Source organism: Drosophila grimshawi, unplaced genomic scaffold (genome assembly GCF_018153295.1).
Source record: "Drosophila grimshawi isolate 15287-2541.00 unplaced genomic scaffold, ASM1815329v1 contig_1369, whole genome shotgun sequence".
Taxonomy (NCBI): domain Eukaryota; kingdom Metazoa; phylum Arthropoda; class Insecta; order Diptera; family Drosophilidae; genus Drosophila; species Drosophila grimshawi.
In genome coordinates this window covers 3,263,523-3,291,129 of record NW_025062891.1, presented here as the reverse complement: position 1 = coordinate 3,291,129, position 27,607 = coordinate 3,263,523, and the positions used below count along the sequence as shown (strand labels likewise).

At 35.8% G+C, this 27,607-nt stretch overlaps 2 protein-coding genes across 2 annotated transcripts; one reads left to right on the top strand and one right to left on the bottom strand.

Annotated features, from left to right (window-relative positions):
* Positions 1 to 23,480, bottom strand: LOC6559215 (neuropeptide CCHamide-1 receptor). Its single transcript, XM_001987205.2, has 9 exons — positions 23,123 to 23,480; positions 7,978 to 8,530; positions 3,943 to 4,169; positions 3,787 to 3,890; positions 3,508 to 3,720; positions 2,861 to 2,964; positions 2,012 to 2,149; positions 1,154 to 1,303; positions 1 to 1,067 (listed from the first exon to the last, which is right to left on the bottom strand). Exons 2-9 carry the CDS (start codon positions 8,280 to 8,282, stop codon positions 890 to 892), a joined length of 1,419 nt encoding a protein of 472 aa, XP_001987241.2. The 5' UTR covers positions 8,283 to 8,530; positions 23,123 to 23,480; the 3' UTR covers positions 1 to 889.
* A 535-nt stretch (positions 23,481 to 24,015) lies between these two features.
* Positions 24,016 to 27,504, top strand: LOC6559214 (eukaryotic translation initiation factor 3 subunit C). The gene is made up of 3 exons (XM_001987204.2): positions 24,016 to 24,100; positions 24,356 to 24,475; positions 24,548 to 27,504. The coding sequence occupies exons 2-3, from the start codon at positions 24,383 to 24,385 to the stop codon at positions 27,239 to 27,241; spliced, it is 2,787 nt and encodes a 928-aa protein (XP_001987240.1). The 5' UTR covers positions 24,016 to 24,100; positions 24,356 to 24,382; the 3' UTR covers positions 27,242 to 27,504.
* The last annotated feature ends 103 nt before the right edge of the window (positions 27,505 to 27,607 follow it).

Genomic DNA, 27,607 nt, shown 5'->3' with positions numbered 1-27,607 from the left:
TTTAACGCACACAAATTTGAAATTTATTGCACAATCGACACTTAAATCATTGGACATTGGACAATAAGTACATGTACATATATTTACACACAGTTGTATATTATTATTTGTGTTGATTTATGTATTTGTACAAGGACAAATGAATTTCGAATTGATTTGCTTGGTTTGTTTGGCGTGTGCTCCTTTTAGTACATGTCAAGCACGTCCTTCGTTCGCTTAAATCTTACCCATAAATCTTATTTGAAATTTGTAAATTTAATTAAATTGTGTTATTTGGTTAGCTTAAAGCCGTGTAACGGCTGCAATACTTTAATATGGCACTCACATTGTTACCGTTGTTACTGCTTAATACCTATGACTAGACTTGAAAAACACATTAGCATCATTTTAAATAGATATATACAAGCTCAAGAACTAAACGATCATCAACTGTATATAACACAATATAACTTAAAACTCTTTCAACATTCAATTCGCCAAGCAATTTTGAGGTGGGTGCTTAAATTGATAGTTTTTAATTTTTGTTCGAATTTCGATTTGGAATTAAAAGTGATTTATAAACAACATTTTACAAGATGTTTCTCTTCAAAGTTTTTCTACTTGCATAAAATATTTTAGTTTCTTACATTACTTTCAATTATAAATTCGGCAAGCAATTTTGAGGTGAGTGCTTAAATTGATAGGTTTTGGCTTTAGTTCGTATTTCGTTTGTGGATTAGGAGTTAAAAGAGAATTCAGCAAACGAAAATCTCGCAATTTTGCCTCTGCAAAGTGGTTCTACTTGTATGAAATATTTAAGTGAATTAGAGTTCCAAAATATATTAAATTATGCTGTATGCTGTTGGTACTCGACTTGACCTGTAATCTCCGTTGGGGGCTTGACCTGCACTTAGTTTAATAACGACTCCTGTTGACGCTGTGCCAGCTGCGATGCCTTCAGAGGACCAAACTCGCCCAGCGGCGCAAATTCATAGCTCGACATATCATTGTGAGAGACGGCCGTGATGGGTGCTCCATTTGTGCCACCATTGGGCAGGGTCGTTATGGTTGTCTCCTGCAGCCGACAGCTAGATGGGAATGATGGGATACAGGATTGGTGGCATAAGAATCTCCTAGTTGTACACACCTGGCACAGCCATCCATCCACACTCACCTGCGCTGTGTATTTGTGCTCTGATAGCAGGAGTGCCGCGACTGATAACGCTTGGAAGCGGTGCTGGTCAGCGATGTATCCCGATGCATGCAAAATGTGTCGTTGTTGCGTTTCTTGCGCCGTCCACTCACACCACGACAGAATAGATATCTGTATGGGATTGAAATTGGGATTGGGATTGGGATTGAGTGGTCGTTGTCGCTGATGCAGTTCAATTCAAACGGAAATCATTTTTCATGCATAAAATGAATTTTAATGATGTTGTGTGAGTGGATCAGTTCCAGAAATTTCAATGATTTTTGATTGGATTTTTTGGCAAGCAAATTGTGATTTCAATTCAAGCAAAACATTTTATACTAACTACCAAACAGTTTGCAAATACATTTATTGCGAATTGGCATTGTGGAATGTACTTCAGTTCCTCCATTGAACATGTGAACTGCAATTTAGGCATTTGCTTTCAACTTTTCATGCTTATTTCGTGGCTTCTTTCACACAAATTCCTTTACATTTCTCTCATCTAAACTTCTTGTTCAGTTTCTCCCCAAAGCCCAATTGAGCGCCAGATAGATAACAAGCCACGCAGACAAAATTCCATCAGAATTGCAATCAAAAATCATCTCAAGTTTCTGACAACAATTCCAACTTCTGAGTATGAAATGTGAGTTTGTTGTGTGTCAGGGTGAAATGCATTTATAGTGGCGAGGTAAATGTTGTTAGTTTGTGTTGCGTTTTGTTATTTGTAAGTTGTAAGTTACAAATTTCAGTAAACAGTTATTTACATTGTTATCGGTAATCGGTTATCGATTAACGCTATCATGCTGCTATTCTGCTGCATTGATGTGAATGAACAAATACCTATTGAAATGCTTGCGAAACGCCCCGCTCACAAAGTAAAGGGCCACCGGATTGGCACAGCTGTTGGCAAAGGACATGCAAAAGCCAACTATACGCAGCACATGCCAAAACATGTTATAATCCTCCTGTGCAGTGGGCCTGTAAGTGGAAACAAAGGATATCTATGTAAATTCCGAACAGCAAATTCGACGAAGAGCTTAGAAATTTGCCATTAGATTAGAAAAATATAGCATTTAAATGAAAGTACCCTTGTATTATGAACAGAGTTGGAAAACAGGCAAAGTCATTTTCTGAAAGTATACAAATCTTTTAAATAAAAACGTATTTTCCTGTCTAGGAATGAATCTATTTTTTTTTAATATTAAAAAACAATTACTAAACAGGTTTAAAATAATTGAAACTGTATATCATTTGTTTTTTCATATTAATATTGCTATTTGCTCCTCAAAACAATGTAACAAAAAAAATTAATTCTTATTAATTTTTATGGCGATTGGCTAAGCTCTTAGCTCATATGTTTTTTTTCTGAGTGCATGTAATACATATGTGTGTTAACGTAATGGAGACAGAAGCCAGCGACAGCGACTTGTTCGAAATTGATTGACCAGGACAAAAGAGTCGCAACGAATGGTGTCCGCATTACTCACAGCAGACACATCTATCTGGCTGACAAAGTGGGCATCGATGGGCCGCCGTATCCGGAGCCCATCCACACATTCACATTCATAAATCCCATGTCGCACATCGCTGCTGCTGCTGCTGCTGCTGCTGCTGCTGCTGCTGCTGCTGCTGCTGCTGCTCCTCTCTTGCTGCTGGAATTGTGTGTGCTGGATAAAAGTCGACACTTACCAGTAGTAGAACCAGAGAAAGAAGACGTGATAGGGCAGAAAGCAAATACCAAAGATGACAACAAATGCCAACACCGTTACGGCAACTTTGCGACGCGCTCGAACCTGACAAAAAAAAAAAAAAGAAGCAAGAACAGCATAACAATAACAATAACAATAAATCTGTTGGATACAATTTTCATTTAAGGCGAAAATATGAAAATTTCTTTTATAGATTCAGCATGAGTATATAAATGTCTCTGCATATTTAACGATGGCGAGACTGAATTCGAACCACGGAAATATTCAATTTATTGCTATGTAAATATGATTCAATTTATTGCTTTGCCTTTAAATTGAGTAATAAATTCGATCAGCCATTGACAAATACATATGTTTAATGTTTTGTTACTTTGGTTTAATGTTCAATTTGACTAAAGAATAAGTGAGCTTCAAAAGTGAATTTGAGCATTTATTATCCTTGGAATAAGCCTGACAAGCTTCTTTTAATTCTGTGTTTCAAATCACGCACATGTTTATCACATCATAATGTCGTTCTGCATTCTAGCATCATCAATAATTGGGCGTTGACAATCAATCATTGTACTTATGCAATAATCACATGCTTTCACTATCAATCGCCATCAATTCAATCAATAATGAACTCACCTGCCTGACCGCACCCTGCATCTCCCCAGGTACATTGGCCGAGTACATCAGATGTAACGCAATGAGGACATAGAATGCTGCTATTACCACCAGAGGTATGGCGTAGTAGACCAAAAAGTGCAGCAGTACCATCAGCTTGGCATAGTTAATGCCCCAAGCATCCGGATACGGATAACAGATAACAATTGACTTCTCCTGATTAATGCCAAGTGGCTAATGAATAAAAATAATAACTGCAATAAGCAAACAAGTCAATTATATTCCTTTCAAACTGACTACCTTTAAATTGCTACCAAGTAGCGCTGGCAGACCGCAGATAATGGCCAACAGCCAAATGGAAACAGCTATGGCCAAGGTCATTCGAGTGGCCCGACGTCCTCCACCTAAGGGAAAATGCTTAAAGGTAAATTATTTAAATGTGTTATTATTTCTTACCATGTGCATGAAATTTGCGCAACGGATCGACAATGGCAAAATAGCGATCACTGGACAGAGCCGTCAGTGTGAAAACCGAGACGCCAATGGACACATCCTTCATAAATTCAGAGAGGCTGCACAGATAACTGCCCCAGGGCCAGTACTCGACCGCATAAACTGTGGAAACCAGCGGCACAGTTGTTAGTATAACCAGCAGATCTGCCAGCGCCAGGGAGAGTATGTAGCTGCAAGGAATGAGGATAAGAATTGGAAAGCCATAAATTGAAATCTGCATAATAATCTGCAGGATAAATGGTTGACAAACTTCAAGCTGCCACAACGCAAGAATATATGTATCATGGCTACTCTTTAGATACACCAGATGATACTTGAACTGGGGTCCTTCCAAGGGTCGCTGCTGACACGTGTGACACGTGTTACATCCTTCTTTGATTTATGTTGTCTTAACTTTTGGGCAAATTTGCGCGTCCTTGTCATTTTGGCCGTGTAGAAATTTAAATTTTGTCGTCTTGTGCCGATAAAATTGATTTATACGGCACTTTATTAAAAATAATTCACAAGTTGCCCAAAAGCACTTTTGTAATTTCTTTGGCTCACAGAAAACTAAAAATGTTTTCGCAACTCATTTCTTAAATTTAAATTGTAAAATGTTGATCTAACAAAAGACTTGTTGATTCAATCATTTGCAGATATGCATAGTTTAAGTCATATATTTACATAGAGAAAAAAGGACTGAGTGTAAATGAAATGATGTCGTCATTTCATTACCCATAATTTGAGAATGTTTTTAACCCTTAAAATGAAACGTGTCCATTTTCTTCTGTGTTACTACATATGAAATAACCTTTTGACTTTAAAGCTTATTACTTATGGCTATAAAAGTGTTTTATTTAATGACTATGCTAGCGGTAAAAGTTGTAAGACTTACGTCTATCGCGCAAAAATGTCATAAAAATGTTCACTCGTCTGTCCAAAACGTGATGAACATTTAATATGAAATGTGTTTTTAGACTCGGTTGTGTATTCCACACCAACCATTTTAGAACATGTAGATTTTTTGTATTAAATGGTAAACTAGTAAAACGCTTTTTCCGCAATTTTGTCCCACAACATTCCAATTAGATGAATTTAAGCATTTTAAAAAAGATGATTTTTTATGGTAGCCTAATTTGGCTCAGTTCTATTCTTAAGTTATGGATGAACTTGCCGACTACGATTAAAATGTTGCTGTATTTTAATTTGCTTTGGATTGAAATTTATATAAACTCAGTTAAGAAATCTTTCTACAAGTTCAAATATCTGTCTGAAAACTAGAAAGTTTATCTTGTTTGTTTCGAAATAATTTGTATATATACGAAAAAAATCCTTATTTCTGTGTACACAAATAAACATATAAATAATTGTTATAATTTAGAAAAAACTATATTTGAAAGAATATAATTTCTTTATACTTAACGCCAAAAGTATGGGTATTTTCAAAATTTCAGGGCGATATTTTCTCAGTGTAGGTAATTGTATGTCGGTCATCTGCGACAGCTGCAAAATGAATTGCATTTGTTCATTCTGAATAACAGATCCCATATAGTTATTGCCTTTACTTTTATGCCACGTCACTGTCAGTAATAAGTAAGCTGTATGTGGCATTTTGTTTGTGCAGCAACAAATTGCATTGCTACGACACCGCCCGATAAGCATCTGCCACCGAGAGTCAAGTTAAGTGCTTGTGCTACTTTTGGCTTTTGCTTCGCCTTCTCTGAATGAGATTCGGAGTCCTGGCCATGGTAATGTAATTTCAGTTTAATGCGATCAGTTGACATTTCTGGTTATCCTCCGCAAGCGTATGTTGTGCATATAAAAAGATATAGTTTGTGTGTGCCACACGTATTCGCCAAAGTGCATCCGTATTTGGCTTATTACGTTAGCTGGTTTTCGTGCCCTGGACCCATTGAAAATGGGCAATGGCTTAGTGCCAAATTATGTAACAGGCAGAGGGAAGCATATCCGATGCCATAAGGTATATGTATTCTTGCTCAGGATCGTCTGTATAAAAACACAGATCTCTGAGAATAAAGGAGCTAAACATTAAAAATGTTCAAGTTTGTTTCATTTAATTGTCCGCGTTTATCGAATATTGATACTTACCGATTACCGATAGCAATAAAAGCAATTATATTAACGACAGAACCTACCAATATTATTGATCAAATTTAAATTTTTCTTCATGATCGAATAAGAAACACCCTATATATATATATATATACATATATATATATATATATAGTCCAACACGTATTCTCATATTGATCGGACTACTATCAGCCCGTGTATATGTGAGAAAGGGACACAATGTATCTGTTGCGCCCCGATATCTAAAAATACGCGTTAGATACAAATGCATCTGTACCAGTTTGTATCAAGTTGATAATTTTACTGTGAATAAAAACATGTGAAAGAAGAAATGATAGCACTTTCACACATACTTAGAATTGAGAGTGCCAAACTTTTTAAAGAGAGACATTCGGCAATGAAACTATAATAACATATTGAGAAGTTGGGTTCACAGTATCTCGTAATTGAACTCAATTGACTACAACATTCTTACTTACTTCAGTTCAGTTTTTGGCAATTATTTCGCTTCAATAGATGCTCATTGAAGTAAAATAATTTAAACTCAGTATATTAGTTGGTAATTCACTTGACATTGACTCTTTTATCAGAGTTTCTATTGGATTGACGTCAAAACTGCCAGCAAGAAACATTGACGAGTGCTTTAAGAAAATATATATATAGGTAATCGAATAGTCAACAGTTTGCCAACAAAAGTTTTAAACGCAATAAGTGAATTGAACTGTGTTCTTTTAATTTCTATATATGTGCTGGGATTTTCAGAAATCATCAAAATATATTGTCATTATTTGCGTAGTATAGTCATAAATATTGGCTTAAGTCTTTAGAAACTCGACATAATATTAAAATCGCCCTGAAACCCAGAAAACATCAAATTTGTTTCCTTAAGTATTAAAGTCGGGTCAATTATAATCCGAAGCACAAGCATAAAATAATAATTTAAATGTATTTTCATGAATTTTCGATCAAAAAGGTACATAAAATTTAGTATAAATATCCACTTAGTTGCCATTTTAAGGATTGTATGCTTCGCTTTTACTACCACAAAAGCAATAAACTGGGAAAAATCGCTATTCAATATGCGGTTTCGTGACTAAGTTTCATTTAAAGCATAAATCTTGCGATTTTGTATGCTTAAAGAACATCAAAGTCGCACATAATAATGATAATGCAAGAATGTCTCTAAACTAAAGGGCATTAAACATTAATCACTAACAACATTTTGATTTATCACACGAAACTTATGCAAATGCATTTATTTTCCACATTTTCAACATCATCAATAGTTAATACCCTAAATTTGGTAGATTTGTCTGTGCTTTTGTGTGTATGTTTTTAGTAAAGAGAAAACCACACCATTTAGCACAAACCCCTTTTGGAGTGTAATTAGGTGTTTGGCTGCGCCACCTGACATTTGACTTTTAGCTTAATTACTTAATTAACCACACACAATTTACAAAACCACACACACCTGCTGCGCATAACTAAACTCAATTTAAATGTGCCAAAATAAAATACATTTTTCGACTATGGAGTACCCTTTAATCAGATATCTGAGCTGGCAAAAGAACACTTTTAAATAGAAAACTTTATCTCAGATTGTTATGCTATTTACATCTGGACAAAATCATAGAAGATCGGTTTACTATAACATACATCCTTCATAGGAAGAATCGCTCGGCAGATGATTACTTCTATAAACAAAATTTTATGTTTAATAAGCTATCCCAATTAAACTAAACACATAAGAGTATTGTAAAGCTGAAAGGAACAATCGCCTTAAGATAAATTCTTGGATATTGGACAACATATTTATAATTATCAGAATACTATATATATAGTAATAATAGAGTATAGAAAAATTTAGATGTAATCTACTAAGCAGAATCTTTGAAAAATACTTACGTATTAGGTACATTTCGCATCTGTCGCACGCTCAAGAAGACAACAATCAGTGTCCCATTGCCGAGCACGCCCACAACAAAAATGATGGCGAACAGAATCGGGACTATATAGGTCTCCGGTCGTCGGGCGTAAGGAACATAAGGTGTCTCGGTGGAGGATATGCTGCCATTTTCATCAAGGATCATTGTCTCGCTTGTTGTCGTCATGGCCAGCTCAAAGAGGACTCGCGTTGCATTCAGCGGCGAGAGAGTCGACTCCGATTCGTCCAAAATGCTGCTTATATCACTCAGTAGACCCGTCATCATGTCGAAATACTTATGTTTGTTTGCTGTCGTTTTTTATTTAATTTTTTTCGTTATCACAAACGGCTTTAGGTTAATCTATTAATTTAATTTCCGCTTTCCTGGTTTCCTGATACATTTTTTTTTTGAGGTTTTTTCTTTACTTCAAAGCGTTTTTTTTATACCCATCCGCTTTTTACAATATTCGCATTGATTGAAATTCAAAGTGATAAATATTGCAAATATTTTTGTTGATTTTTCGTTGCTGTAAGCTGCAAATATAACAATTTGAAATAAACGTATTGTTGATTATATACATTGTAGTTAAACAAATTGTAATTGGATTGCGGAGGCATAAAAAGCTCAGCTTTGAAAATGTGAAATTGTGCATTGAGCTTGCCGATAATATATATATGCAATCAGCATTAAAGAGATGATTTCAGTCTCCTTTCTTTGAAAATTCCAAACTTAAATATTTTAATTTAGCTAAAAGGTAGGATTTGAAAACTTATTAGCAATCTCTGCCGCTGCATTCAATGTTTTTAAGTTTTATTTATGCAGTTCACTAAAAACTCAAGTAGCTGTCATGTGTGTTTTAATAATATTTGGATAGCAGACGTGTATGCACTCTGACCAAAGTAAGACAGTAAATATATCCACAAAATTGTAACCTGGGCGAAAAGAGTGAATATGGCAAATGACGAATAGCGAATGGCATCATTCATATTTTTATGACAACAGAAGTCCGAGGCAAAGTTACGTACAGATTTCAATTTCCAAGAACCTTTTGCTGTCCTTTACACCCATCAGAGAAGTGAAAGCCGCAGAGAAAGAGAACCCACTGAAGTGAAGAACGTGGAGAATTATGCCATGGCGTCACTAACATTTTATGACACACTCTATGTGTGACTGGGTGTGCGAGTGTGTGTGGTTAATGGCTGGAAGTGAAATGACAGTATCCCAGCCAGTGCACTCCTAGAAAATGTCTGGGCCAACGGAAGCTGTGTGGTATAAGGATATCAAGTTGGATGAGCCATAATTCTGTAACTTGAAGTCTGCGTGAAGCCCATTTGCAATTAGCTTACAAAAGCACATAGCACGCATAATTTGTATAAATTTCGCATTGTTTGCTTTAATTAGAAGTTACTCTATTGTTCAAATTGAAAATCATACTTTTCGAGCACTTTGTTCTATTAATATTTTTGCAAGAAAGCTACCTGTAAAATGGCAGCAAAAGTGAAGAACTAAAAATAAATAAAAATATTAATTATTTAACCAGTAAATTTGATATATTTCATGTATAATTTTATAGTCAATATATTCTTAATTATGTACCATATTTAATTATTTTAATTTTCAATTTACAATTTAATTACTTCCTTTTAATTTTAAATAATTAATTTGTAACTATTGAACATTTTGAATTGTTTGTATTTGATATAAAAAAAAATCTCAAAAGTTCTTCTATTACTCCGCTCATTTACAGATCAGAATGAAGCTAGTTTAATTATATTTATCAAGGATTAAAAAACAATCTCAATTGTCTCAATTTTTTCAGAGTTCAGATTTAAAATTTTAAATGGCAAGTTTCATCACAGCGACGCTTAACATTTTTAAGAGGATATCCAGGAATCAAAAAGAATGGGTGTGTTTTGGGGGAATATTGTTGGATTTTCCCATGACTTGCTGCTTTTGTCTACTCGTCAATGTGGTAAGTCATGGCGCACAGCTAATTAAGTTGAGTTCCAACTAACTACCACATAAAAAGCTTTAAAGTACTGAGGCACCTAACAATGAAGTCAAAGTTTTGCCAAAATGCTGAGCTTCAAGTTTTGAAGGCAATTTGTGATAATAGATTGTATTTTTTTAAGTGGCATACATTTGTCCTCGTTGTGCACTTGATGATAAAAATTGATTTTTAATGAATTTATGACAGTCAGCTTATTCTTATTTCTCGGGCTGCATAAAATTACTATTAAGGACTATCACATTTAATTAGAGGCAATTAACTACAGACAACAAAAATGGGCAGCAAATGAATATCAAGTCTGTATGTGCTCCTGACTAATGGGTACCATCTGCTGAACTCTGGAGCAATATTACGATTGGCCACATTCGCGGCATTTTTGCTTAACAACTTTTTGCTAATAAATAAAAGTCAATTACTCAGAATCAATATAGTTAAATATCCATCTAAGTGCTATAATATTCTGTTTGAAAATATATTTCCTCAAATCGAGTTGATAAATATAAATTATATCTTAAAATAACTTGCTTGACATACAAAGGACACTGAAAGATTCATTCACACACTTTATACTTATACACATTTCAAGTGGTTCCTTTGGCAAATGTGCCAAATTTACAAACATTTACTCAGACTTCGCAATTCCAGTTACGAGGCTTCTCTCTCTCTATATTTAGGTTTATCTTTTGAAATGGCAGGTAAATTGAGTTTTCGGAAATGCGGCAACTAATTGAAATGTAAAGTCTTGCAACAGAATTACAAATGTAAATAATGTAAATTGGATGAATGTGAACGCTGGAAGTGACTTAAATAGTGCAAAGTTGTCGTCTTTGATTTTGGGTCCTGGCTAATTAAGTGCTTTGCAGCTGCATTGTTTCAATTTCAATCAACTTTGCTAAAGTAGAAAATTTCAGTTCGTCTGTGACATGATGGAACCTTTGATAAAGTTATTTGTTGAGCAGCTAAATGTCAACATTGTTGTCCCATTGTTTGCCGTTTTCGTAATTAATTTGTTAACACAATGCTTGGCCAGCTCTTCAAGGCTATCAACCCATACACCCATACATATTTATATATGTACTGCTTATGGGTATAATTTGTTTGTGATTCGCTTAGCTAATTGAATTTTACAAACTGCACGGCATTCAAATTACATAAATCATAAGTTTCAGCTTCATAATTGGAATGAAAAACAGGGTATAACATATAAGAGCGCACACTACCCTTGCAGAACGGACTGTATAGATAATATTAATTTTATTTTATATTTATATAAAAAATACTATTAACTTATTGAAAAAAACAGCATATAACAACTAATAACTATGATTACCTACCCTTGAAAATGGAGTATATAACAAATATATATTTGACTTTATTTTTATATTTAAAACCCATATATTGTTCTACAACTGCTATTTGATATAGTAACCCAATGTTATTAAGTTTTTGTTCACACAAGAACAAATCTTTTGACCAATAGTTCCTATGACTGTTATTATATAAGATAGTTGATATATACTTTATGGCATCAGAAGTTTATTCGGAACAAACGACAAAATAAAAATATCCTCTGCAAAGGTATAAAAATATATTCGCTTGACGATTTAATTTGATAAATAATTTTTACCATAATTCTGTTAGACAGACAGACTCGTCTATTTTTGGTAGCAGTCCCATTAAGACCAACAAACAAACCTGTTAGCCTGTATCAATAACGAGCTTAAATCGCTCCACGCCAAAACCAAAAAAAAAAGAAAAAAAGTGCTTTGATTTATGACATGCTTGCTGGGCGGGAAAAGGTTCTCGTTTGCTTATCTGGCGACCATCTGGATGCCAACGTATTTATGGACTCCCATCGAGTGTCTGCACAGATACACCCACATACATACACACTATGACAGACACACACACACACTCACTCACATACGCATCAACACATGCTCACATGACTGAGTTGATTTAATAAATCAATGCAATTTATCAAACAGTTCACTTAAAATCTGTCGCATGTATTTTTGGGGCACACGCAACTTTTATCTTAACACAAACAGTCCGCAAATATTTCATGTTCACGACTGCGAATCTTATCTGTCAACCATTGTGGCTTAGTTCGTTTCCTAATAAATGCAGTTAAGTCATTAGCTCTTCTCTCTAAACAAACAAAAGCATTCCCAAAAATATTTGGTAATAAATTACCAGCATTTTACAGTCGTAAATGTATGTGAGCTGAAATACTCCATGAAAAATGTTTGAAGGCATATATATATCTAAACGATTCCTGCTTTTTAGCGGGGTGCAGACACACAAAGATTTGTGACTGGCCATTTATTTTGCCATACGTAATTGAATATGGCCAGAACAAGTAAGAGGTTCTTTATAAAAAAAAATGAGAAGCTTTGTAATGCCAAATGAGTTTTTAGGAATAAATATAAATAATATTAAATTTCATGTAAATAAATTAAGAGAGCTTTAACTAAAGTCCATTTATTACATATACATTTTCGAGTAAAGGATATGAAAATGCGCAAGGTAAAAAAATATATGAGAATGTTTTCGAATATAATATACATATTTGATTAAAATATGAATCTTTTTTTATTTTATTTAAAAATATATTTTCTATAAGAATCAATTAATATTTTATTCAATTCAATAACAATTTTATTATTTTATTTAATTTACACATATTTTTTCTATTTAAAAACATTTGTAAACTCGTTTTTTTTATTTTAATTAAAATATTATATTGCTTGGTGACCTATGCCTAATTACATTTAACATATTTAAAATTTGTTGGTTTAAACTTATACATTCTAGCAGACAAAACTAATGCTTAATGTTTATCTGTATGATTTCATTGTCAGCTTTTCAAAGTTAACTAACTGTTTAGCAGATGATTTTATAACACTCAGATGCACACTCCAAGCCACAGATAGACCCTTAATCTTACTTAATTACATATGAGGCAGACAATTGCGAATTCACTTAATTGCGAGCACTTCAATTTGCGTATAAGTATTCACCGAGATTCTGATTCGCAGGGCAGCTCTTAGTGAGTACCATATAAAGCACATTTTAAAGCGGCTTTCAGGCCATTTGAAAACATAGTTCCATTTATAGTACGTATTTGTTGGCATTTCAGCTGTCTATTTGCGGCTAAATGGAGTGTATGGTTTATCTTCAGCTCTACGGCTTTAATCTGATTTCGCAGTCTGCGCGTGGATTTAAAAAAAGATTTGCGCAAAGATGGGTAGCAATGTGCGACATAAAGTGGAAAACGTGGCCATTATATCTATAATTTATATAACGACTAAAGCATTATTTGTCATTGCCTAAAAGTATGCTTTAAAATTGCTCGCACCGGATATCGAATGTCTACGCAAAAATGCGAGAATATTTCTGTTTGAGGCCCTCAACGGCGATAGTCTTACCATAAAACATTCATCTACAAGAATGTAATTTTGTTCAGAGATTTTTCCGCATAAAAATGCAATAAAAACCAACTAAAGTTGTGCGTTGTGTGTGGCAGACATAAACTGTAAAATTCCGATCAGCTTGGGGGCAACCAGTAGAATTCCGGTAGAGTTTCCCGCCCTTCTCACTTTGCACAGACAGCAATCTTCTTGTGAGCAATTAGTGCTCATTATTTTGGGGCCTAAACTTTCATCTGGGCAATAACTGCCAGAAAAGTATTATTTTTCAGCAAATAATACACCAATCTTTCCCATCTTTCCCCTCTTTCTCTCTCTCTCTCTCTCTCTCTCTCTCTCCACTGTCTCTGTCTCTCATACAAAGACATGTGAGGCACATTGCTATCATCGCATCAGCTTTATTTGGTTAAAGTGCCGACTGAGTGTGAATTTTATTAATGCCAATGAATTTTACACCATTTGATGTTTAAACAGCTCAAAATTCTCGGCACTGTCATTACACAGGCTAATTGTGCACTAAAAGTGCCCATTTGTTGTGGATTTTTTTTGCCATTGTATTTTCTTTCATTTTTTTCCTCGCGTTCTTCACTTGTTCGACTCCCCGTGCATGTAAATGAGGACCCGGCGGTTGATTTATGCACTTGAGTAATGGTATTTTCCGACATAAAGCCGGTCAATGACAGCTCTTGTTATTGTTGTTGTTGTTCAAGACAATTTAAAACACCCACACCCACACACACATATACACACATACTATCCATAAAATGATTCTGAAACGGGAGATATGTATTTACGGGATTAAATACAAAACGAAAAACTTTGCGATAGCACAATGAAGCCTTGATCATAACTTCTGAATGATGGATATGTTAAATGTCCGACTTTGGCACTATGTACACTGCACAGAAATTGGTAGCTCTAACAAAGTTCTCTGAAATTAGTTCGGCGGGTATTTAATAAAATCTAAAATTTATTAAAAATATATCTAATTCCCAGTGAGGGTTTTTTTTTATATATTGCAGTGCAGCAATCTTAAATACCTTTTTCTTACTTGTATTAATATCGAATATTAATATTTTAATATTTGACAAATACAAACAATTTAGATATTTTATATAATGTACGATTTACAGTCAAAAGATAAAAATTCATTACTATTTTCCGAATTCAGAAAGAATTTTTTTAAATTTAATTAAATTCTACTTCTTAAAACCATTTTCCATTATTAAGAAGTATATCATTTTAAAAAATAGATAAAAAGACATTCAATCTAAGAATTTGTGCTATTTATTTATTTTTTTTTTTATTTATTTAATGTCTCCAAAAACCAGAACATTTTTTTAGTTTTCAAGGCAATTTTAATTTTAGGTTGCTTAAGGTTCAGAGGGTTTTTTTTTCCAAGTGTCGAACAATAAATACAAGATTAGAATGGTTCTAAACCGCAGTCAAATAAGGCATCGACGTATGCAGGGTCTTCCTTATTTTGTCAGTGTATCCTCTTTAAAGCCAAGCAGCATTTCATCTAGTAAATTTTCCTTTCCGTTTCTAAAAAAATTTAGACGGTGTCTTTGAATACAGACATATTTAATCGATTTTGATGGAGCCGTGCATGTGACAAGCGGACAGCATCCCGCTGAGACTGAGTCTGATACCCTCTAGACAACCTCTGCCAGATGGTTGCCTACTTTTAGGCGCCTTTAAGGGCCCTTGTCCTGCTGTAAATTGCTAATGTGCGGACAATTTTCCCCTGTCAATGTGTTTCTGTTCCTCATTAATTCAAATTCTAGTCGTGGTTTTTTTTTATAGTCGTCCATATATATTTGAAGCATATTCGCTGGATGAACGCGCCAAAGCGCAAAGGCCGCCAATTTGCATAATACGAGAAAACGCTTTTCAGTCTTTGCCACTCTTGTTTTGATGACATCTCTCTTTGATGGTCACAGTGCCTCCAGGGCATCCAGTGCTCATACGGTGCTCCTCCAGCTTCATCAAGAGCAACAGTTTGAAATTCTAGTCATAAATTGTGCTCAATGGTCGCTTGCTGAATGACAGAGGCTTTTCGTCTTTCTATCACTGAGTGTAGGCCACGCCCCCTGTGCCGCCCCCAAACACAGATATACATACGCATATATCATTTTCATTTTGTAATTTGTCACCCATTCCATTGGCAGACGGTTGGACTCCATTTGCGGCACCAATGGCCCACAGTTAATTGGTTGGGTGTCGGCAGCTGGTATTAAATTACATGACAGCTTACATGACAGGTGGCGGAGGTGGACAGGCACCAGGCACCAAGCACCAGGCAGTGTGAGCGGGGGCTGGAGCTAGAGCATCATACTCATTAAGTGTGCGAATAAACGCCAGCAGCTTCATCATCCATGAATTATGCGGCAAATTCAATTTGGCTTATGCAATTTGCGTTATGAGCTGACATTTGGCCTAGTCAAGCTTGACGATTTAAAAATGTATACAGATTCCTTAATACAGCTGAGCACTTTGACACAGATTATTAGATATTTAAAGGCAATGGCGTTGGAGCCTGGGCTGATTTCGGTATTGACATTTTTTCTGCTATATATAAAAAGTTTATATTGGAAACATTGTTCAACATAATGAAACTGAAGTAAAATATAATATTGATTTGAGAAAGAACGCCCATAGCATTAACTTAAAGTAAAATGACTTTGACAGAGATTTTCAAATTTTCAAAATAAATGTGTTTAAGCACCGACCTTTTTTTTTAAAAACATATTAAATCGATTTGAGAATGAGTGAAGAATAAGACCAACATAGAGTTTATAAGATAAGCATACGGATAGAAATTTAATATATAATAAATTATTTTGAATATTTGGACATTTATATTAATTCTTCACTTTAAAATAAAATAAATTAAATTAATCTTTTTTAAAAATTTGGTATTTTAAAAGGATTTAACTATTTTACTGACCAGAAGTCAATATATTTATCAAGCATATCTAACTGATGAACAGTCGGCAAGACTTGACATATGTTTTAACTTGATTTTAATCAAAATCCTAAGTGCTATCAATTATCAAGCATCGCTCTGGGTGCCATAAACAACCTATTGTAGTGCCAAACACAAAAGCTGCCATAAAGCAGCAAAATATATATGAACAGTGAAACGGAAATGAAAAGAGACATGTAATGATAAATTAATTTTAGCAAAGAGCAGAAAAGGAGCACTCCCAATACTAACACTAATACTGATACTAAGACTAATAAGAATACGAATACGAATACTAATACTAATACTAATACTGATACTGTATTCGCACTTTGAGTGTTTATCCGGGACAAAGGTCAGACTGCCATTTCATTAATTCAGAGGGCGTGCGTTTATCAAAACTGTTTCGACGAGCGTTGCATTAAAAGTGTCTGCTTCAGTTACTTAATTAATGAGAACCTTAGCATTATTTTATGAAACGCGCCGAAACAAAAAAGTGGTAGAAACATCAGCATATTCATCTTGAACATTGTCCAGCTCTTTATAAATTCAGGCAAAAGCTCCAAAAAGCACAAAAAAACAATAAATAAATAAACATTTCAATTTAAAGTGCGCCATTAGTAAATTTGCAGTTTTACATTTCAAACAATTTAATAACGCTAATTGCTGATTTCGATGGTATCAGAGCAACCACAAAAAAAAACAATTATACATAGCACACTTATGGGCAACATTCGAATGCAAATGTGTATTCACTTATTTATCTAAGCTGAAAATGAGTTTAAAAGAGAACGAGTGTGAATGCGTATTAAACATATGAATATCTAAGCTGAAATAAAATACAAACAAAGTAAAGTAAACATTTAATTATTTGTATTAATCCTTATTATCCCAGTGCTGTTCGTTTAACTAATAATTTATGGTTCAAATCATTAATTCACAACAAATATATTAACATTAAAATATTTTGATATAATATTAGTAAATTCTTTTCGAAATATAGATATTTAAGTGTAATTATATCGATTAAATAACATTGCTAATTGTCAATACATATACAAAATATTGTTCAATATTATTTTAATGACATTTTCATGGTATACTTTTGAAAATGTCTCGAGCAAAGATATTGTTTTAAAGCTCAAAATAACAACTAAACACTCATTTAATCTTGAATCTCTTTTTTCTATTCATTTGGCATTTTATGGAACTCGACCATCCGTAACTGAGTTTGAGTTAAGCCCATCAAAGGACAAAAACAATAGGAATAGAACAGCTAATTCTATGGCTTAACAAAGCCACACTCACACAGTGTGAAGGAGAGACAAAAGCCACTTGCATAGTTCAGCATCATTACTTTTGTGTTTTGTGGTGATTGACTTTATGTGTGCGTACGTGTGAGAGTGCCTTTGAGTATGTGTGCGTATGTGTGCCGCATACTACAGTTACTACCACTAACACAGGGCACTCCCCATTGAACCTTGTTGTCGACTTATCCAACAATTTCATTCAGTCAGCCAGCTAGTCAGCCGATAAACTAAACCAAAATAATGTCAGGCGAATGTCAGGAGTGCAGCTCTGAAATAGAGCACACATTTGAGTGGTAAGTAAACAAAACGCTTTTGCCGATATGCGTTCTTCACGGCTCTGTTTAATATTAAGCATACGACGCGGGTGCCCAAGGCATTAAATATAGTCTACCAGAGCCACACGCAAAACAACATTGGCAAACAAACTAAACAACAAAGTAAAAGATATAAATAAAAATAATAAGACAGAGCGTAGCAACAATGCCGGCTACTTAATTTCCCTATACATTTAAAAATCTGACCAATGTTTCCTATCTTACCCACATTATGTAAAAGTTCAAGTGTTGGGAAAATAATATTCTTCTAACTTTATATTAAGAACTGAACTTTTATCGTTACCATGGTATCTATATAATATAGTAGTCGGATTTGAATTTTTGGTCCAAATGTGAGGACAGTAATAGTTCAAAAATTGGGCATGTTTAATTAAGATAACTTGTTAAGCTAAAATGTTTTTCGATGGTTCCTGTGGCAGCTAAATGATATAGTAATATGAGTCGTTTTGAAAGAAAGAGACAGACAGCCGGAAATGGTTATATCGACTCGACTAATAATGTTGATCAGAAAGATATATATAATTGCGTGGCAAACTTCATTACAGAATTATAAAAACCTGCTAAAAACGTTGCTTGATTCGTTTGCTTCAAGAGTAGAGCAATAAATGCGTGTCGAAAAGTTTTTACACTTTGACAAGTTTACAAATTGTGTTTTTCTTTTGGCTTTTTCATTACATCTCATACCTCATCCTGAAGTCTTATATATGTTCCTGTTTGCGTCAAGTTGTGCCTATTGATAGAAACGTAGCAACTTCGTATAACATATAAAGCACTTGAAGTTTGCTAAGTGGCATTTAATTTGTTGAAGTGTTATTTGAAGAATAACAAGAGGATCACAAAATAACCAATAAAAACTTATTGCTTTAAATAAATTCAACTAATAGATAATAATTAAATTTATTCAGGTGTACTTTAAGTATTAAAAAGTTTATTAATAGGCTTTTGTTGACTTTTTAGACTTTTTAAACAGTTGCTCAATAGTTTTTTTTTTATAAATTGATAAATACAATATTTATTTTAAAAGCTCCAGTTCATTTCTAGCTCGTCTTTTATTAATTAATTTCAGTGATTAATTATTGAAATACCAACAAACTAGCAAGAGAAAAACTATTTTATGTTTATTTAATTTAATCATGAAGTTGGACAGATTTCATTAAAACGGATAAATTGCACATTTGGCTTACGCCTCGGTTGATTTACTAAGTTTTCCGCGAATGAACAAAGTGTTTGATGGCGAAACTTTTAACAGCGACTGTGGCGACTGTGGCGACTGCTTACATCACAGTCAAACTCACATGCAGCGGGATCAGAACATATAGAGAAAAGTTAACGAATGTGCATTATAAAAATTTATGGCACACAGAAATTAAATGAGTGCCATTCGTTAGAATTAGTTGCGAGATGAGCTCAGTAGCAAGCAGAAACAACTGATGATAGTCAGTCCTAGGAGGTTAAAGAGAAACGCTGGATTCCTTTGCAATTATAATGGGAAGCCATGCAGGATATGGTGGCATATTGAATAAAACACAGAACACAGAACAGTAAATATTCAGTGGGTGGGTTAATGAGCTTACCAAGTTTGGCAATAATACTAAAGACAGAATGGCCACGTGCGAGCATAGATGAATCTCAAAACATTTGACTGCCTAATTAATCAAGTAATCAACTTGCTAATCTCAACTGGAAGTACACACATATTTGCATACATATACGGATAGTATATGCCCAATTATAATATCTCACAGTCGAATTGCGCTTGACCAGTGTAGATGGAAAATTTATTACATGTTGAGCTATTATTCTCTCGCGGAAAACATACTAATTTCGTTACAAACTACATACAAAAGAAAAAGAACTATTACTTCCCTAATTTCGTTTTAATGTTTTCTGTGTTGAGGTTTAAGAATAATTGTTTGGGTTTTATTATCTTATAGTGATGTGCAGCCTATATTCAGAGAAATATCGCCGTGAGTTTTAAGAATTCGCACTTAAACAAAGTCGCCCAGAAAACTAGAATGTTTTTCTTGTTTCTAGAAATATTATTCAAATAAATGAAAAACAAATTTCTTGATATTTGAAAGCTTATATATTTTTCAGAAATATATGTCTTAACAATAAAAAACATTTTTAAAAATTGGAATACAAAAGTCATATTTTTAGAAAAGATCTATTCTGAAATTCTAAAGTAGAAATGAATTCAGATCATTCGACTTATACTTTTCAGAAACAGCATTTTTCTTTAATTATATTATATATTCAGTTATACACCTAAATGTTCTTCATAAAAAAATTAACAAGAAAAAATGTAATGTACCCATAAAAAATCCCTGGAAACTAGACATATTTTTTCTAAATCTATTTCAAATTTTGTTTAATTTAGAAAAGAAAAACAGTAATTTTCACAAATTTCATTTATTAATAATCACTGGAGCTGCCCTTGGCACCAATATACAGGTCGATTTCTTCTGAGTGTAAAAGCAGTCATCGATCAAAATATTTAAGTGGAAATATGGGAAAATGTGATGTTGGCTTGCGCAGATAATAAACTATCCATATTAAGGGTGTTTAAACATGACAACGACCCATATCATGCCAGAAAGTAGGGTCGGAAGACGAAATATATTTGGGCTGACATTAAAAAGCTCAGTTAATCAATAAAATGTCAATGTATATTATATATCAGTTGAAAGGGCCTGCCTTTAAAATTTTGGCTTTTATTGCTATAGGAAACCGATGTATATCGATATTCCCGAAACTGTGACAGTTAGCGATAAAATGAAATAAGATTGATCTGCGCGAGAACTTATACACCAAATTTGAGTCTCTGGCTCGTATAGTCTCTGAGATCCTCGTATTCATAAGGATAGATAGACGGACTATATCGACTCGTCTGTTATTCCTTGCCAAGAATATATATATTATGTGCGCCCAAGATGCTTCTGCCTGTAGTTACTCTTGCTCAAAACCATTATATTTTTTTGCTTATTTTTAATGGACGTCTGTCTTACTCAATTAATGCTGAAAGGATTAGCAGCTGATATTGTAAACAGTGGCCAAAAACTCAATATCCATTCATAAAATTTCATTATATCTTTTCGATATATATATTTTTTTGTTACGTGATTACGGTTATATTTTTTTTTATTTTCGTGTTTTGTTGCTCTGCTGCGTTAATTTGTTTATTGCAAAAAATACGCTTTTCTTCCGACTTTTGAGTAAAAACAAAATGTGATCATGAATCATACTCAAGTTTTTTTTTTGATAGTTGAAGCAAATAAAACTCAATAAATGTACAGAAGGAACACAAAATTTGATGTATGATACAGGGTGTCTTTTAGCTCACTTTCACTATTTCTTTATTAGCATACGGAATGTTCTTGTCTAATTTGTCGGGGGTGTGTATCATTATAAAAGAAAGAGAAAAAAATGACTAACCCAAAAATAAGATTTGATAGCACGATTGGCACGAGCACGTCGAAGTAAATAGCTGTAATTCAGGTGAGTGATTTTTACGATTTTTAGCAACTATTTTGTTTATTTTTACTGGACGCTATCTGTTTAGCGCTGTCGCTTCGGCAAATTATAAACAAAAATACTTAAAATCCGATGCTATGGAACACCCGTCCCGGTTTATATATTTAGCTCGGACCAGCCTTTCGACACTCAATATGTACATGAGCCAAACAATAACACTCCGAAAAAAATTTCACTGAAACTTAGAAATTTACCATAGTTTCGGCGACAAGGGCAGCTCAACTTATTGTTAATAAAATGTATTTATTATATAAAAAAAGAATATATCCAAAAGATTCTTGCTTACAAATAAGTCTTACATTTGATTTTTCTATTTTTTATAATTTATTATATTTAGTTTAGTTAATAAATAATATTAAATAATAATAATATTTCACATATACAAATAGTTTATAAGTTCATATCATTTAATTTCTTGGACTTATACACATTTCAGCCTTGATATCTAATTTTAATAAATGTTTTTCGTATTTTTAGCAATTATTTGTCAAAACCAAAAAAAAAAAAATTTCTTTTTTGCTAGGCTATGTTTTTTTTAATTATTGTAATTTCATTTAAAAAAAAAATATTAAAAATTACTTGTTAAAAATAATCAAGAAAACCTTTCTAGTTTGCAGGTTGAACTTTTTGCTGAGTGTATGCAGACTCCATAAACATTTTCATAAACTGTCTTTTGGCCCCCGAAATTCCCTCTCAAAATCACCTAAATCACCCGTACGCCTGTGGTGCGTTTATAGTTTCTTGGCCCAAAGCACGTTTAAGCGACGTACCAAATGCTGGCTAATAGATGCCACACGCTCGTTCTTCAGTCACAGTTGCACTTTGGCAAGGACCACTCTTCGCACTCCGTTTACCTCTGTGCACTTTTAAAGTTGTTCATCTTCATATATCCCAGAGGTGGCAAGTGGCACGATTGCGGTTTTTGTATCCCACTCATAAATTTGCCAGAGCAATACAAGGATTGTGTAGCCAATCCCAGTACAGAGTTATGACTTTGTCGTCATTTACTTGGCTTACATATGTAATGGGTTTTTTAGGGTCTGCTGCGATTGAAAATAACGGCACAGAAACAAAATAAATATATTTTGTTTTCAATAATTTATTATTATACATTTTTTTCCGCAATATACGATTGGGATTCAAAGTTTGATGGTATTTGTTGCAAAAGGTCAGCCAAAAATTAGCATTCACTCCAGAACAGAACCGAAAAACTAAATTAAGCGCTTTAATTAGCGGAAGCATAACGCGAGAAAGGAAAACAAAGAACCATTTGGGAAAAGGAAAACACTTGTTATCGAAATTTATGTAGATAAATATTAGCCTCTACTGCAACGGCAATTTATTACCGATATTGCATTTTGAAAAATTAAAAGATAAATAAATTAAAAGCAAACGGTTCATTGAAGATTTAAGTGATTACTGCATTTAATGTGTGACATTTAATTTGCACAGAAAATTCATTAATTTGCCAATCAATGAATCTCTGCGATTTCAGCTGTCAGATGTCAGCAAATTGCTGTAATTGCCGGAATTTACCTGGTCAATGTGTTATTTCCATGACGAGTGGTGCATTTTGAGCGACACTGAGATAAACACACATTTACTACATCAATTTTCAATTATCATTTATTGTGCTTACGTTTGTGTTTTTGCCTTTACTCGAATACCGAACGGAAAATAAGCGAAAAAAATCACTTTGCAAATTTGTTGTTGAAATTTCAAAATTTTTTAATCACTTTCACGTTTCGACACAGACAACAGACAACAGACACCAGGCATATCCGGAAACTGACTTCAACGCTTGAATTTCGCGCTATGCGAAAGATTTGCCGCTTCCGCCGTTCCGTTTGTGGCAGCTGGTGAACTTGCCACGACAAGCGAACGCAGACGACTTGTTGGCGCGTTCAAAAAGCTGTCGACAATACACAAACCAAATTGAACAAACCATTAGCTAGGGTAAGCCAGGGGGTAAGCGGCTATCACAATGCCAAATGCCGGCATTTAGAGACGCCTGCGCAGTTGTACTTTTTATATTTTCAATTATCAATTATCTTATTGCATTTCTGCAGATTGTCATTTTAAAAGAGAATTCGTTTGCATATTAAAATAATATTTAAATAAATATTTGTTACGGCTTCAAAGAATTGCAAAAGTTGCGAATACTATCATTGCTCCGACTCAAATGGCACTGACAAATTTAAAAATGACGTTACCCGGCTTGGTAACAATTCACAAATAGAATATTCTTTAAATATTATTTAGTGATCACATTATGTTAAAAATTATAATTGCATACAAATAGTTTATTTGGCAAGATCAGATAGTCTGTTCTCTGCTACAAATAAATGTTATTATTTTCTAATAAATAACATTGGGAAAAGTGACAAGTGTTGAAAAGTACTAAAAGGTATCGTTTGAAAACATCGATAGACTTACACATATCGATAGCAAAATACTTGTATTAGTCCTCTTTTCTTTGATGTCTTGTGAATGACATCGTTTGCTGTAATAATTGTAAGTTTTATTAAAATACCGTGACTAGTGCGTATCTAAACAAGTTGGCGCTACAAGTGCAACATGCAATGCGTGCATAGCAACAAGAAGAAATCATTGTTTTTGCGCCAAATGCTGGCTGTCAATGTTTTTTGGCAAACGCCATGTTGGCCGCTTGCACATAACCTCAACACCGAACGAACAGTTGACACCCCAGTTAAAAATTAATGTGCATTTATCATATGTATATATATATTGGCTTTTATTTTGTTGCAGCAAACGGCATAAGCAGAAGTAAACACCATGTCGCGTTTCTTTGCCAATGGCTCGGACTCGGAATCCGAATCCAGTGAGGAAGAAGTCCCAACCCAATTCAACAACAAAGCCCAAAATTTCGTAAGGAAAAAACTCGCGCTTTTGGCGCAATAGAAAATAGATTAAAAATAAAAATTTGCATTCCATTCGCAGCAATTTAGCGATGATGAGGAGGAAGTGAAACGTGTGGTGCGCTCTACAAAGGAGAAACGCTACGAGAATCTAACGAGCATCATTAAAACGATACGCAACCACAAGAAGATTAAGGATATACCCAATACGCTGAGCAGCTTTGAGGATTTGACACGCGCCTATACCAAGGCGCTGCCCGTCATCTCCAAGGAGGAGAACGGAATAACGCCGCGCTTCTACATACGCTGCCTGGCCGAACTGGAGGATTTCATCAATGAGGTGTGGGAGGATCGGGAGGGACGCAAAAACCTCTCCAAGAACAACTCGAAATCGCTGGGCACACTGCGTCAAAAGGTACGCAAATATATTAAGGACTTTGAGGACGATCTGGCCCGTTTCCGTGAGGCACCCGACCAGGAGAGCGATGTGGATGAAGGTGAAGGCGATGTCCACGATAGCGATGCCGATCGTGCCGGTGATGATAGCGATACCGGTTTTGGAGTCGGCGCCAAAATGGCCGAGTTGCCCAAGGCAGCGAAATCGTCGGTGCAACCAACGAAAATAATTGCAGATGATGATGATTCCGAGGATTCGATTGACTGGGATCCGGACACCGAATCGGAGACGGAATCGTCTGAGGACGAGAATATGTATCAGAATATGCGCGAACGTTTCCTCAAGCGTACCACCGAAAAGGAGGACAAGGACGACGATAAACGTAAGGATAAGCGCAAGGAGCAGAAGCACAAGGTGCGCAAACGTGCTGATGACGATGAGGATGGCGAAGGATGGGAAACCGTCGTCAAGGGCAACGTTGTTGAGAAACCGAAAATGTTTGAAAAGGATGCCGAAATCGATGTACCCCTCGTCCTGGCCAAACTGATCGAGATCATGTCGGCACGTGGCAAGAAGCGCACAGATCGTCGTCTCCAAATCGATTTGTTGTTCGAGTTGCGTGACATTTCCGAGCAGCATTCACTGGGCACCGCTGTCGCCATCAAGATTCACTTCAGTATCATTTCGGCGATCTTTGATTATAATCTGAAGATATCGGAGCCCATGAAGCTGGAGCATTGGGCGCTCTTGCTGGAGGTGATGCAGAGCATGATGAAGTTGCTGCTGGCCAATCCGGATATCAATATGAACGAGAGTATCGCCGAGGAGCACGAAGAATATGCGACGGCACCGTTCTATGTCCGTGGTTGTCCCCTTGCGGCCGTGGAGCGTTTGGATGATGAGTTCACCAAACTGCTGAAGGAATGCGATCCACATTCGAATGATTACGTATCGCGTCTCAAGGATGAGGTCAATGTGGTGAAGACCATTGAGCTGGTTGTCCAATACTTTGAGCTCTCCGGCAGCAATAATGAACGCTGTCGCATCTATCTGCGCAAGATCGAGCATCTCTACTACAAATTCGACCCGGAAGTGCTCAAGCGCAAGCGTGGCGAGCAGCAGCCAGCGACAGGAGCAGCGGGTGCCACCCCAGCAGCACCCGTCCAATCCTCTGTGGAGGTTATGGATAAACTATGCAAGTTTATTTATGCCAAGGACGATACGGATCGGATTAGGACGCGTGCCATCTTAGCGCACATCTATCATCATGCAATGCACGACAATTGGTTCCAGGCACGTGATCTGGTGCTGATGTCCCATCTGCAGGATAACATCGATGCAGCGGATCCATCGACGCGCATCCTCTACAATCGCATGATGGCCAATTTGGGACTGTGCGCCTTCAGGCAGGAGAACATCAAGGATGCCCATCATTGTCTTGTCGATCTGATGGTCACCGGCAAGCCGAAGGAGTTGCTCGCCCAGGGTCTGCTCCCACAGCGTCAGCATGAACGTTCCGCCGAGCAGGAGAAGATCGAGAAACAGCGCCAAATGCCATTCCACATGCACATAAATCTAGAGCTGCTCGAGTGCGTCTATCTGGTGTCGGCGATGCTTCTCGAGATACCCTATATAGCAGCGCATGAATTCGATGCACGTCGTCGCATGATCAGCAAAACGTTCTACCAACAGCTGCGCTCCTCGGAACGCCAATCTCTGGTTGGTCCGCCCGAATCGATGCGTGAACATGTCGTCGCCGCTGCCAAAGCGATGCGCTGCGGCAATTGGCAGGCATGCGCCAATTTCATCGTCAACAAGAAGATGAACACCAAGGTGTGGGATCTGTTTTACGAGTCGGAGCGCGTTCGCGAAATGCTCGTCAAGTTCATCAAGGAGGAATCGTTGCGCACGTATCTGTTCACCTACTCCAATGTGTACACCTCGATCAGCATACCATCGCTGTCGCAGATGTATGAATTACCGCTGCCCAAGGTGCACTCGATCATCAGCAAGATGATCATCAATGAGGAGTTGATGGCCAGTCTGGATGATCCCAGCGAGACGGTTGTTATGCACCGTTCGGAACCGTCGCGTCTGCAGGCACTCGCCATGCAATTTGTGGATAAGGTGACCAATTTGGTCGATGTGAATGAGAAGGTGTTCGACATGAAGCAGGGCAACTTCTTCCAGCGCGGCAACATGGGCAATCGGGATCGTGGCTACAATCGCAACCAGAACAATCAGGGCGGCAATTGGGGCGGACAGCGACGCGATAATCGCAGCCAGCGCAATCGCAACCAGCGTGGACACCATAAGCAGAACCAGCAGCAAAATCAGCAGCAGCAGCAACAACAAGTCCACACCATCGACGAGGAGTAGACGCACCACACAGACACAATCGGAAACAGGAACAGTTCTATGGATAACACGCGGCAATTGATTGAATGGGAATGTGGACTTGGAACAGCTGCTCCTTACGTTTGTGGATGGACCTCCGATTCGGATTACCACACCGGATCGGAGGTCTATATTCATCCGCGAATCTCTCTGGGCAGCAGTTTCCAATTTCGTTGCCAGTCCATTTTCCGTTACGTACTGTTCTGTGAATTTGTTTGCTTAAAAAAGAAGAAAACTAAAACTAATTGATAAATGCATTTTGTATCAACTTAAATCTAAAGTGCGCAAGTCTTTCATCAAAATAAACATTAAACAAAAAAAGAAAAGAAAAAAACAGAAAAACTAAAA

What these genes read in the sequence shown, in the direction of transcription:
- LOC6559215 (XM_001987205.2), bottom strand. Translation starts at nt 8,282, where the DNA reads ATGATGACGGGTCTACTGAGTGATATAAGCAGCATTTTGGACGAATCG. An exon ending in GCGCAAATTTCATGCACATG is followed by an intron (nt 3,891 to 3,942) that starts GTAAGAAATAAT and finishes ATTTTCCCTTAG; the next exon opens with GTGGAGGACGTCGGGCCACT. An exon ending in TTTCTCTGGTTCTACTACTG is followed by an intron (nt 2,150 to 2,860) that starts GTAAGTGTCGAC and finishes TTCCACTTACAG; the next exon opens with GCCCACTGCACAGGAGGATT.
- LOC6559214 (XM_001987204.2), top strand. Translation starts at nt 24,383, where the DNA reads ATGTCGCGTTTCTTTGCCAATGGCTCGGACTCGGAATCCGAATCCAGT. An exon ending in ACAACAAAGCCCAAAATTTC is followed by an intron (nt 24,476 to 24,547) that starts GTAAGGAAAAAA and finishes TTCCATTCGCAG; the next exon opens with CAATTTAGCGATGATGAGGA.